Source organism: Tetrao urogallus (genome assembly GCF_951394365.1).
Source record: "Tetrao urogallus genome assembly, chromosome: 5".
NCBI lineage: Eukaryota > Metazoa > Chordata > Aves > Galliformes > Phasianidae > Tetrao > Tetrao urogallus.
In genome coordinates, this window is record NC_136818.1 from 15,572,101 (window position 1) to 15,585,511 (window position 13,411).

General features: G+C 38.2%; 1 protein-coding gene across 1 annotated transcript in view; it reads right to left on the reverse strand.

Annotated features, from left to right (window-relative positions):
• TGFBR3 (transforming growth factor beta receptor 3) overlaps nucleotides 1-13,411 on the reverse strand; it is a gene marked incomplete at both ends in the record, with an annotated part of 94,541 nt that overhangs the window by 18,216 nt on the left and 62,914 nt on the right. The window contains 5 exons of the mRNA XM_079535507.1: nucleotides 393-542; nucleotides 1,310-1,620; nucleotides 2,804-2,993; nucleotides 7,138-7,285; nucleotides 9,543-9,711. Of these exons, the coding sequence (XP_079391633.1) occupies nucleotides 393-542; nucleotides 1,310-1,620; nucleotides 2,804-2,993; nucleotides 7,138-7,285; nucleotides 9,543-9,711 (968 nt within the window). The remainder of the gene's footprint in view (nucleotides 1-392; nucleotides 543-1,309; nucleotides 1,621-2,803; nucleotides 2,994-7,137; nucleotides 7,286-9,542; nucleotides 9,712-13,411) is intronic.

Sequence of the window (13,411 nt, forward strand, 5' to 3'; positions counted from 1 at the left end):
ATGGTATTGCTCTCTGCAATCACAGAACTTCATTCTTATCCCTTCTTAGAGCAACATACCTACTTCTTAAGTGTGGGCACATCTAAACTGCACAAGGAAAGTAGATGCAACTTCTCTGAAACTGGTACAGAGGGTTCAGCCATGTAATTTTGTAAAAGCATGCAACTTCAACTCCTTTTTCCTATAGGATACTAGCTGACCACAAGGTCAGATGGAATGTATAGCCTTCATACGTTCTTGAATACAGGGACTGTAGCTAGAACTAGGTTTGAGCTCAACAGGAAGAGGTCAGGATGCCTCTTTCCTGCGAAGGCTAAAGCTAACTACAGTGGCTTCCTTGTATCACTATGCTGTGCAGCAGAGAAGAAGGCTCCACTTTGTAAAATACTCACAGAGTTAAAATAAACAATCTTGTCCAAGATATACGATGTCCGAGTCCCACATTTGTTCGGCAAAGACTCCAGAATGAAATGGGTACCATTCATCCTGGCTTTGCAAGAGTGATCCAGCAATGAGAGTTCAGTTCTTGTGTAGCCGCTTGCCTAAAACAAAGATGCTTTGTAAATGGCTGCAACCTCCACTGAAATTGTGTTAGACCCTTTCTTAAAGTGTAGCTCAGAATACTGTTCATGACTACTGATAAGAGGAAATGAAGTTCATTGTACTGACATCTAGGGAAGGTCAGTCTCAAAATGTTGTTATACTTGACAGACAGGGAATAAGTGTAACATGGAACAAAGGAAACAACAGGTTCATTATTAATCCACTGACAGAAACTCTATGGTCTTGAATTAAAAATGTTTTAGTCTGTATCAAGCTATTTTCCACAATGCAAATGGGTTCAAGCGACTTGTCAGCTGGTAGATGGTGAAGACAGAATAAAATAGCACATAATGGGTAACAGCAGACTACATAGTTTCACCCTCCAGCTTTCCATTCCCTTAGCTGCCTCTTCATTGAAATATTCAGGCCTTACAAAGCTACCAAAAGCAGTTTCATCGTACGACAGAAATTAAAAACCGACCAATGGTTGAACACAGTAGTTTTCTACAGAATCAATCCTGCAAAGCTTTAATCAGAAAGCTCTCTACAAATTACTGCATTACTGAGAAGAGGAAACAAGATTTATGGCAAAGAATAGGTACAGTACAGTTTCCCCATCAAACTCCCGGGGGGGAGGGAAGCAGGGGAAGGTGAGGAGGGTGAAAATTGCTTTGAATCTTAGACTACTTGTTTTCCATCAAAATACAAATAAAATAATCTGATCAAAAAAGCCTGGCCAAATTTGAGGATAAGAGACCACACTTACCTGCAGAGAATCTTTTTCTACAGCCACTGTCATGACTTTGTCATCACACTTTATTGACAAGGCTACATCAGCACTGCCTTGAACTTCTTCAGGTTCTTTGTGTTTTGAGAGGGAATGCTCAAAGTCATGATTAATTAAAGTATCCACTGAATCCCTGGATGGGAAAATTCCTTCTCCCCCTGTGTCATGTCCTCCTCTATTAATGTGAAAAGGGAAAGTCAGGCCATCACTTAATGCAGGATTCTTTGCACCATGCAGCAATTCTGTAAGCTCTGGAGGAAGAGAATGGTCTTCTTCATCATTCATCTCTTCTAAAGATAGAAAAAAAGTTTTTTGGCTTATTAGGTATTTTTCCTAAAAGTATTCAGAGCTGAAGAACTTTCATGTAAAAAACCATTATCCAGAAAGGAATTTCTGAAAGGCATCCATAAAGCATCATCTTTGTACTTTATTAGCCACAATTCCTCTACCAACAGTATAGTTGATACTGAGGCACTTAATGTCGGTAGGTTTATTTTCTTCTAGAAATATGCTTCCCTAATAGTTAAAAACAGACTTTGAATGGGCCTCACTGTATGCAAAAGGCCACCACGAACATAAAGAAAACATCATACCCAAGAAATACACTAGTTTAGTGCTGCTAAAGTATCAGTCAGTCATATGAACCTACAAAATTCTTCTATTACTTGAAAATACAAATTCTACTGTTGAGGAACTACTTTATATAACCAGAGTGAAGTTAAATTAGAATTAACTTTAAGATGAGGAAATGAGAACACTATCTCCTGGATTGCAGGCTGTACTGCTCAGGATTGAAGTTTTAGCAACTCACCCAAGTAGAAAGTTATCTGGAAACCATAAGAGTGCAAATGATAAAATTTATGTGAATATAAACTTTATCAAAAAAGAAAATGGTATTTTTAGGGCCTTAAATTCAGAACTATCACCAAAGGAGATGTAATTCTATTAGCTTCTTTGGACTAGGGTATATTTAAGTCAGCCGTGACTTTGACCAAATAATTTTTTTTTAAATGGCTGTATTTATTCCAGTTACTCGGACTTTTCTGGTAACCAAGATTTTTCAGTCAAAAATTTAAATTTTCATTTAATTGTCCAAAGAAACATGTTCATATTTTTTATAAAAACCAAAACTGCATTTATTGACTAACAAAATATGCAGTTGGTGAAGTCTCATTCCAATGAATATTGAGCGTGGTCAAGCTTCTGAATTGGACAGAATATAACCATTTAATTCCACTTCAGGATGTAACACAATTTGTCAGGGATTTTCTAACCAAGAAGCCACAGTTTTTTGTTTTTTAATTTTAAATGAGCATTTACACATACAATCAGCATACTTTACAAGGAGCAGTGAAAATAGCACAATCCCCAACAACAATATTCCAAAATTGAGAAAGGACCTTTAGAAGATCATACTCCTGGGAAGACAGTATTTATTTCTACCATATGATAAAAGTCCATCTTAAAGCTCACCTGTATGTTCAAGTTGCAGATGAAATCTGTTAGCTACAGGGGCTTTTGTATAGGAAGTAACTGGACTGTATTTATGCTCATATGCCCACTTGATCAAACTCTCATGTGAGGAAGGAATATCAGGTATTACTGATTTACTCATAGCCATGGATCGTTCTGTTTCCTTTCCAAAACCAATACTATTCGATGTCTGCAAACAAAGAAAAACATGGTTCATTACTTACCATTTAAAGATACTTAATGTGGACTAGGGACAGTGATATTTTGTTGATAACTTTTACTCTGTTAATAACAGCAAACTGAGATCACCTGGGAAATAAAATAAAATAAAATAAACTCTGCCACCTTAAAAACAGAAGTGCTGCACACATGGAGAAAGTTTTCTTGTCCAAATAAGCAAGTCGAAAGGATATCTAACAAGCATCCCTAGCTGTCAAAGGGGCAGACAGAAAATATGCACTGATATTACATTTCAACTTTCTTTTAAGTGCTTGGCATCTTATGTGTAAATATGTATTCCCACAAAGCTAAAGATACATGAATTTATTTTTACATTTACAGTTTCACTATTATCACTGTAACAATTCCATTACGAACTACATAACAAGCTGAAAATACTCACACAGCAGGAAAGGGCATGATGACCCACTCAACAATTCCTCCAAAGTGACTGAATTGCTTTTTCTATATGCAGATTACATCTTTCAATTTACAGCACACACTTAATTTCCATGCCTGATTATATTCTCCATCATAGAGGCTGTATATTATTTATCTTCAGCTCCCTCCCTCATTTCTTTCTAATGACCCAATTGTGCATACTTCAAACACTCAGAACTTAAAGGGAATTTTAGGTGACAGCGTCTGGTTTGAGGATACTGTTACTAGTTTTCAAAGACCAGTAAATACCACCAAACAGAAGAAACAAAAAGGAAGCCATGAGTATCTTAATTTCAGTGCCTTATTACTGTTTTGGGTCAAATAATATTTTACTTTTCCAATAGATACAAATCTGGATATGATTTATCACACATTTTCATATTACCATACCGCTTCGACCAGCTAGAATTTCTATGCCATCCCAATTTTGCTGGATTTCCCTCTCTAATTTCCTCTTCTTTTTCTTTGTTAAAATGAGACAGCTGAACAAATATTATCCCAGAACTTTTCAGTTCTAGCTGGCTCTTGAACATTTTCAGAGCTTGTTTATACCTCTCCATGCCACAGTGCGCCTGTAAAAGTTCAGTCTTGCATCAACTTAATGAAACAAAACCAATCACAAGGGCTTCCAGGAATAGGCATACCTTCCTTCATATGCCTGCCCTGCCAACACCCTTGCACAGTGCAGGCAATCAACATGGAGCCGCCTAGAAAGCTATTCCAAATAGAGAGATCCTTTCAGAAACTGGCAGGCAGTTTTCCTCATTAAAGAACAACTCCTCCAAGCTTCTGGAATCATCAGAGATTTGTTGTTCTGTGCTTTTTACCTCTTTCACTCTTTACCCCCCTCAATACAGTGGAATCAGTCAAATCTTTCTGCAATTTCACTTTTTTTCTCCACTGCACAATCTGTACACAGCTGTGTAAGAAGACACCTACCCTGAAGGGAGCAATGTGAAGTGCAGATAGTTCAACAAGCACAGAAACTCAAGCTGATGTAAGGACATAAAGCTGCAAACAGGATCTGAACACAGCCCATGAAAAACACATTACACATATATCGTGTGCAATTCTTTTACCTAAACTGTTTTCTCTTTACTCAATTTTGTACCCATCAATTTTCAAGGAGCATGGCAAGGTGGGAAATGATAAATGATCATTTATCATCTCTGCATCTGGACCTTCACTCAAGCTTTCCGGGTTGAGGCAGCACAGCATTAACCTTTCACTCTCAGTTTGTCAATCCCCTCAAGACTAGAACTGAGGGCAAGATATCAGGAAAATCGAAGTGCATGGAACCTACTCAACTAATAAAAAAGCACATTGTGAAACATTACCTAATTGTTTAGTAATGTTTCTATGTATTGTCTAAATTTGAGCTTGGAAAAGCTGTTAGCTTAATAGAAATATTAACAGATCCTAAATTCTCACAGTACATACTTTTAAATAAGTGGTTGTTTAATTCCCTCCCCCATATAAAGTAGAACAAACACACATTTGGAAAATTAGGCATCCATATGAATGAGCCAGTAAACAGTCACGAATCCTAACATAAACATACAGTCTTTAAAACACTGACATTTTCATATACTGCATTACTTTCTCTTTTTGCTGACCTAAATAAAATATTATTTTTTGCCACCCATTAGAGAAAAGTTTCACTTATACTTTTTACTCACACTTTTAATGATTACTAACTTGAACTTGAACAAAACATAATAATATTTCTTCTTTGTTCTGAATAAAATTGCAGCATTTTAAGACATTTTAAAATCTCCTAAAAACGCTCACTCTGAAAATTCACATCTACAAAGAGGTAGCTTCATGGCTTTGAAACATGTCACTGAAGTGAACTAGTGCACAATTCTCTATCATGTGGAAGAAGAACAGTCTAAATATACAACAGTGAACTTTATTAAATAACCCAAAATGAAAGTTTCAAGTGTAATGTTGTTTTTTGATCTTTTGTTTAAATGCGCTAATCATGAACAATTGACCTTCATCTCACTCTTTTCGGACCTACTGATCTAGATCAGCCCTACCTGTCCATATGATCAAGACGTGCCAAGGATCAGAAGAGAATTTCATTATCAACACTAGAAAGTCTTTTCAGACAATTTCCTGAGCAACACCACCATATTTTCCTTAAAATTGGTTTCTCTTAAAACCAAAGATCAAATCCTAGAAGAAATGAGTGGTAGGCAGATTATGAGGGTTGCTCTGAAAGTAATGCCTCCTATGATACAATGTCAGAGACAGATGTTGGTGGAACAGCAGTAGAGGCTGAACCTTCCCACCAATATTCTATTACAGTCTGTTATTATGCAACAGATGGCAGCAGAGGGGCAGCCTGACAGAATCGCATCTGACATGGAAGTGTATATGAAGCAAAGGTGTGTCACTGAACTCCTCCATGCAGAAAAAAATCACCCCCATTGAAATTCACTGCCACTTGCTAAAGTTTAAGGAGACCAAACAGTGGATGTCAGTGAGAACAGTGAGGCAGTTGGGTGGCACATTTCAGCAGCAGTGATAGCAACAGTAGGTCATCTCCGCTGGTGATGTGTATGAGCATGGCATGCAGGCCATTCATTGCTGGTGAAAACACATAGTTAATGGTGGTGATATGCTGAAAAGAAGTGCTTTGTAGCTGAGAATTTACTCTACCTAATAGTGGTATTGCGTTGTTTGTATCTGTTGTATATGGAAATAACTAGGAGGAGTTACTTTCAAAGAGACCTATGTAGATCCTTTGGGTCCTTTCAGTATTGACCTGCACGCATTCTACAGAGAAAGCTAGCAAATAAACTCTAGCCATTTATGTTTGTATGAATTCGACGGTGCATCTTGGTTATTGCAAAACTGTTAACCAATAGGCCGCTGGCTGGTCTCGAGCCAACATTAAGCTCAACTTTATAATGCACTCAGCTCACTACTTAAGAGAGAAATAAGCCTAATGTAATTTTTATTTAGGTTTTCTTTCTCTCCAAAAAAGGAAAGGTTTATTTTCTTAGTAGAAACAATGCTGAGTCACAGAGCCTGTGCCAAAAACCATTCTGAATTGGAGCTTCCAATTATGTTTAAGTATGGTTTCAAATGCTCAGCTTTACAGACCCTGGTTTTAAATTTTATAAAACCTACTATTTGCGGTCTGAGCAGAGGTGAGGTCAATTTGACCAAACACTTGCTGGGGACAGAAATACTGGCAAGGAAGAAGGCTGGAGACCACTAGAATCACAAGTGGAAGGCAAAAAGCAGTTTTCACTTATAAAACAATGTGGGTGCACGACTTATATCTAGAATTATCTATTCTGATTTCATAGGCATCTTTCCAACTTCTTAGATGAACCTGTAGATTCATTCACCAAATTAACAGCAAGAAAAGAGATGAAGATTCAACTGAACAGTGAGTGTACTTCAACAGAAATCAAGAAAACATAGACTAAATCCTTGCAGTAACTACCTGGCTTTTGGGACACGTTGGTCGGTATGTAAAGGAGAAAAGAAATATGTACAGTTTCTGTATTTACTCCTTGCAATGTTGGTTTGCATCAGCACCAGCAGTTTAGAATACACTAAAAAATCAATATGGACTAGTAGCATATCACATTCAAATGGATTCCATACTGTTCATACATGGTACCTCTCAAAAAAATCAGGGTGCCATAACTTACAACGACTTCCAGCTTTCCTTGGACATCATGTGACTTGATAACCCAGTTGACCGATTTCTTACACTTGAGGATAAGTACGACATTTCTGTCAAGTTTGGCGCCAGGTTGAGATGGTTTGATGTCAACGATTATATCCACCTGGAAAGCACTGTGTGTGGAAAATAGAGGGAAAGTAAGACCAGAGTGCCAGAAATTTCCAGCTATCAACCTTCTTCCAATCCATCATGTTTCCACTGTCTGGCCAGCTGATTAAAATGCTGGAGGTTATCCCAGACAACACAACATGTGCAAAACAGATTGTTATTCCATTTACTCTTGAATGATTTTACATTGCAACAGATACAAGTATTTTTTAGACAATTTTTTTTTGTTTGCTTCTTTGTTTACAAGAAGCGTGCTACTCATTTCAGCTATTATTTGGGGCAGGTTAGCTATATGGCAAGCCATTTGCTTTACACTCTTTGCTTATTTCATTCCAGCTGTGGCTAAATATAGCTGTTTCAGTTTCCTCTGGGTATAACAAAATTAAAGTTCAAAATGGTATTTTAAAAAAGCAAAAAGACAAGCAAGTTAATACCAAAAAACACAAAAATGCTGTATCAGGCAATGTCTCTGTCTATGCAGTTAAATTGTTGAAATTACTTTGCTTAGGATCATGTATGTGTTGAGGAATTAATCTGTCCTATTTAGTTTCCAATACTTCTGGATATATACTTTAAAAAGACAAGAAAACAGATGTACAGCCTACTGATCACTGGAAAATAGACGAACACTATCCAGATTTTCAAGACTTCAGTACAGTAAGTAGAGCAATAACATTTCATCATGCAAAATATTAATTCAACATAAAAACCTTTACTTCCAAATCATCTTATGGGAACATACGTCTAAGAACATGCTCATCTCCAAATATCAAGTTTCAACTAATTTTCTACATTGAGACTTCATATCTTGGCATTTTCTGTTTTATCTCATGTAGCTTTACACATATTCACTTCAGCTTCTGTGCAAATAAAGTTTGTAAAGATAGCTGTGGAACTATTTATGAAGCAAGCAGAAATTTAACATACTCACTGTCTTTCTTAGTATTGTAACACTTAAATATTTTGCAGTGTTATCATCTAAAAAACAAACTCCTACCGTGCACTGTCAGCCAACGCTAAACGCCCAGAGGAATAGAAACAGGGCCTTAATCATCACATAACGCTGTAAGAGACTCATGGTGATGTTGCTACAAACTAATACCATGATTCAAAATGGGCTTACTATCCACTGCCACAGACAGGCAGGACTTAACTACTTGCCTTCCATCACCTCAGCACTTTCTTGCTCTGCCAAGATTGCTAGGAAAGAGAGTATTTTCAGACCCTGGATTCAGCATCGTGCAATGAGATAATTAATCTTCCACCTCTGTCTCCCTGTGTGATTTCCTGGCTAGAGATGGGAAATATAATGCATAAGGAGCAGAAGTGGACAATGCTGGAAAGCCAGTCTGCAGAAAACAGACGACATTTTAATTCTACCTCATCTCTGCTGAAATTGTGCTTTTCTTCTTGCAAAAATAAGTTCCATGGCAAATTTCTGTTCTAGCAACATTACTCAGCACTTATGAAGAGCTTTTCCAGGTATGATTATCTGTAGCAAACACGATTCATACGTTTCCACTAAGATCCAAGAAAGACAGGCAAAGGATGAATGCTTTGACCATCTTAGTTTCCCAGTTTACAGTACTTTTGACAATTTAGATAATTCTAATAACATGTACAGAGAGCTACCTAATCTTCCTAACAACTATTTATAAACCTTCTAAAAATGAACGGACTGTTGTTAACCCTTTTTCTCATAGATTATCAAACTATACCTTATGCTCAACCAGAAACATTACAGAAAATACGGCTATGATTCTGCAGAACTGTGCCACTCTTACCATGGATCACAGATCACTCATGACCTCTAGACCCCTGGTTGGGAATCAGTGCCCTTGGGTTACTGTAAGTCATCAATACCTATGACAGGTCAAAATTACTTTTAATTCCTCTCTCACCTCCCCGTTCAGTGGGCTTATTTTAATCCCTGTCAGATTTTGTCCTTATTCATACCTCCTTATTCATTTCACTAGAAAACATCAATTGATTGAGCAAGACTGCTGTCCTTCTCTAGACAGAAGAGTAAAATCCATAAAAACTGTGCATTATGGTCTTGTCCAGAAAAATCCTGGAATCATGAAGCAGAATCCAGAGTCTTTACATGATGAAGAACTAGTTTCTACTTAAGTTAAAATGTTAAGTTCCAAGCTCTTCCTGTAATGATGAAATGACTAAAAAGGCTATCTTCATTTAAATTCCAATACAAAAGGGAAAGATCTAGCTGTGATTTCAGATTTTATATCTTTCATGATACCTTACCTGTATGGATTGGAATTTGGAGTGATTAGTTCAATTATGTGAACCTCCCTTTCTTGGACCAAGTTAGACATTAGGCACCCCTCTGCTCTTTTTGGTTGTAGGTATCCCGCAAGGTAATTTAAAGACAGAAAATTCTTTTCTATGTTGCATGTGGGAGGAAAAACTTGATCTGAAAAGAAAAAAAAAAAAAGAAAAGAAAAGAAAGCATAAGTAGCTTTATACATAAACATCCACTTACATTCAGGTACGTACAGCATCTACTTCAATGCAGCACTGTATTTTACGATGCAGATATCAAGCACAAGAGGTTAATCTGTTACCCACCTTAAGTACTTAGGAGAAATCACCATAATGTTGAAAAGCAGGTAACTGTTAAAAAAAAAAAAAAAAAAAAAAAAAAAAAAAAAAAAAAAAAAAAAAAAAAAAAAAAAAAAAAAAAAAAGCACTCCTCTGCTCAGGGAGATGATTTAGCAGAGGGTTGTTAGAGTTGGAGTAGCATGGTTAGGTTGCGGTTGGACCTGATGATCTTGAAGGTCTTTTCCGACCTGAACAATTTTGTGATTCTAAAATACATACTTTTGAACTACAGATTCAAATATTTAATGAACTCCCTCCCTTCCCCAAAAGAAACCTGAAAACAATACTGAAGGAAAATACGTGAACGTTTTTCAAAATTAATAACATATTTAATTTGCTTCTCTCATATTTCTTTTGAAATTAACTCAAAGCTTCTGTGTTAACTCCTCCCTTTAGAATTTTTTTCTTGTTATTAAAAACTTAATATATTTAAAAGATCACAGAAAATATATTCCATTTCCATATTCAGTATATTTTCCTATATTTTGTGTAGTCAGAATCAGCTTTGTCTAGAAATATCACAGTTCTCTTACGCATGGAAAATTGAATATAGCAAGAAAAGGATGAAATAAATGGTTGATATAATACTCATTGCTGAAGTGAAGAAATCCTAGAGTAGATAATCTTTCTTTTGGTTTTAACTGTCTAGCTGATCATGCACATTAATTACTGTACAAAATTAAACAAAAAAATAGTCTTGGTATGAAGTGCTCATGCACAGCCTAGATTGCTGCACTTCAAGCAGCAGCATACATAAATACTTCATTTCTGAGAGAGCTTTACGTACGAACTACCATAATACACAGAAAGACTAAGTGTCATGCTCAAGACAAAGTCTTACAAGAACAGAATTCCAAACCATTGCCACATTGACCTTTGCATTACAAAGAAGGCTTTCCTTTTAAGATCAGTAGCACAACAGAAAAACATCTGAAAGAATATAATGCATTACGCATGTAAAGCTGCGGACAAATTCCTAGAAACTCAGTGGAGATCACTGTTTGCATTTGCTTCGTAAATCAGAGCTGACATATCATCCCTGAAGTGTATTTGCATGTGGTACACAATTTCTCAGAAAGCTCAGAGACTCCTGTGACCCAAGCTACAGTGGAAACAATTAGGAGAATTTCTTCTCCTGATCTTACACAAAGCAGTCTTTGAATTTTAACCTTATTGCCTTTTGTACAGAACCTGTCAAAGCTGCATGAGGCAGTAACTCTTCATACTGTGCAAGCAAAGCACTCCTCCAACATCTGGTGCGTGCCCTGCCAGATTAGCCTTGAATGCAGCTGCACTCCTGCCAACTCCTCCCACTACAGCACAGAATGGAAAGTGATCCCAAATGATCTATACTGAGCCTGAAGTTTTATATATATATATATGCTCATACTTACACACAGATATTATGTATTTGCTTCTCAGTTGCTGTGCTACAACACAGTTAAACCCATAAAACACCAGCCTCTAAGCAGTGTGTGGGTAATCACCACACGTGCTATCACAGGCCATGGCAAAGCACTCGCCTCCTGCTCCTGGCCCTTCCCTGCCGCGTCAGCACAGCTCAGGGAACCGCTGCTCGCTGCCACCAGCGCTGATGCTCCCCAGCCCGGGCCCCTGCTCCTCACACGCCTTTCTTCTGCGCTCATTTTAACTCTGTCAGTAGATGCTTGATATACACATTTACTTGCCCCGTCTTAACCAAAATGCATTTACTCTTGTCAGTCAGTTACCAAGATTTGGGCTGGAAGAGAAAAGGAGATTCATTTCTTCTTTCTTTGGTCACCATACTTTTTTTCCTTCTTTTTCTCCCTCTCAGTGCTTTTTAGTTACTTTAAAAGGTTGCTGCGGGTGTCTGCAATTCAACTGATCAAACAGAGCCCACGAGCCCATCTAGAAGCCCCAGGCCTCCCTAATCTCCCCAGGCACCAAGGTGAGGCTCCTCTGCAACAGCACCAGGTGAGCTGTAGGCCCACAGCTGGTGAGCCCTGCTTGCCACAAGCATGCAGCCCTGACTGTTCCCAGCTGCTGGCTGCTCCCAGGAGTTCCTGTGGGCAACACCTCCATTTTAAAGAGGACAGACAACAGCTGCTCTCTTCTATATACATTAGGTATCACCCACAGGTTCTTGGCTAAACTGGATAAAACTTAAACACCCAGCTTTAACTCATGCAATTTTTGTGCAAATGAGAGCTGTTAATCAGGCATCACTCTCCAAGACATGCAGTCTTAGCAGCAGCAGCTTAATTCAGCAAAAAAAATCCTATCCAAGCAGAGCTCACCTTCCAAAACTCTAAGCTGAGGATGAGCAAGGTATCTGGGATTTTCCTCTCCCACTCCTCTACATGCAAAAAAAATGCAGGAAGCACTTTACAGTTCACTAGCCCTTAGCACTACAGAGATCAGAACATCAACTTTAAAGTGGCACCACGTTAAAAAATAGAAAGCAGCTGCGGTCTTTGCAGGGAGGGAGGAAGCTCTTAGCAGCACTCACTGTGAAGCAGTGAGCTGAAGCAATGGCAGGACAAACCATAGCACAGAGCACAAACCTACAGTATTAAACCCAGCAAGTCTGCAAGTGTGGGTAAGTACAGGGCACCAACTCAGCAACAGGAGTGAAGCTCCAGCTTCTGCCAGGACAGGAGCACAGTGTTAGTTTGTAAACAGATTGTACATGGAGTCTTTTTCAGACCTGTTATTGTTACGGTTGACTCCTTCTCTGCTTTAAATGTGTTGAAAATAGGCTGCCCTCCAGGCTAGCGCACCTGTGCTGGATTTAGATTGGTGGTACCGGCTGCATGAGGTAACATTTAGCTAACTCATAAGTCTCCCTGACCTGTATGTCATATCTTACTAAGCCACAAGGAACTAAATCAGCTTCTTTTCTATAGAAAAATATGCTCTAACATCACTTTTTCTGTGAGCAGTCCAGCCTTCTAGGATCTGATAGCAATTATCATGGCTATCACTTTGTCACCTCTTTTATCACAGAAGTCCAGCTGACCACAACACCCCTACTCCGTGGGCCTCCCAGCTCAAAATTCTCAGTCTAGCCTGGTTAAGTTTCCACTGTGCTCACCACCCCTGCAGAGCTGGATCAGCCACACTCAGGCTCTTGATGGATGGAATCAATAAGATTCAGGTGTGCCTGGCCCTGACCCAGTTTTGGCAGGCTTCCATACTCAGCTGCCTTTCACTCACAGCCTTAAAACTGATTTCAGAGACTCATGGCATCAGAAGCAGTTTTATTCCATGACAGATCATCCTTTTTCAGATTTTTTTTTCCTCTGGCTTGAATTCTCTTTTCCTTGTATTCAGCTAGAGCACCAACTTCTAAAATGTTATGTCTTCCAATTTCAGATATTTTTAACATGAATAAAGATAAAATGGCAGTATTCATTTAACTACCCACATTAAATTCTGTATCAGCTGTGTAGAATGAATGACTTCATGCAGCCTCTTCTTTTATGAGTACCTCTAGCCATGAATTCAGAGACTGGCAACTGAGGGTACCT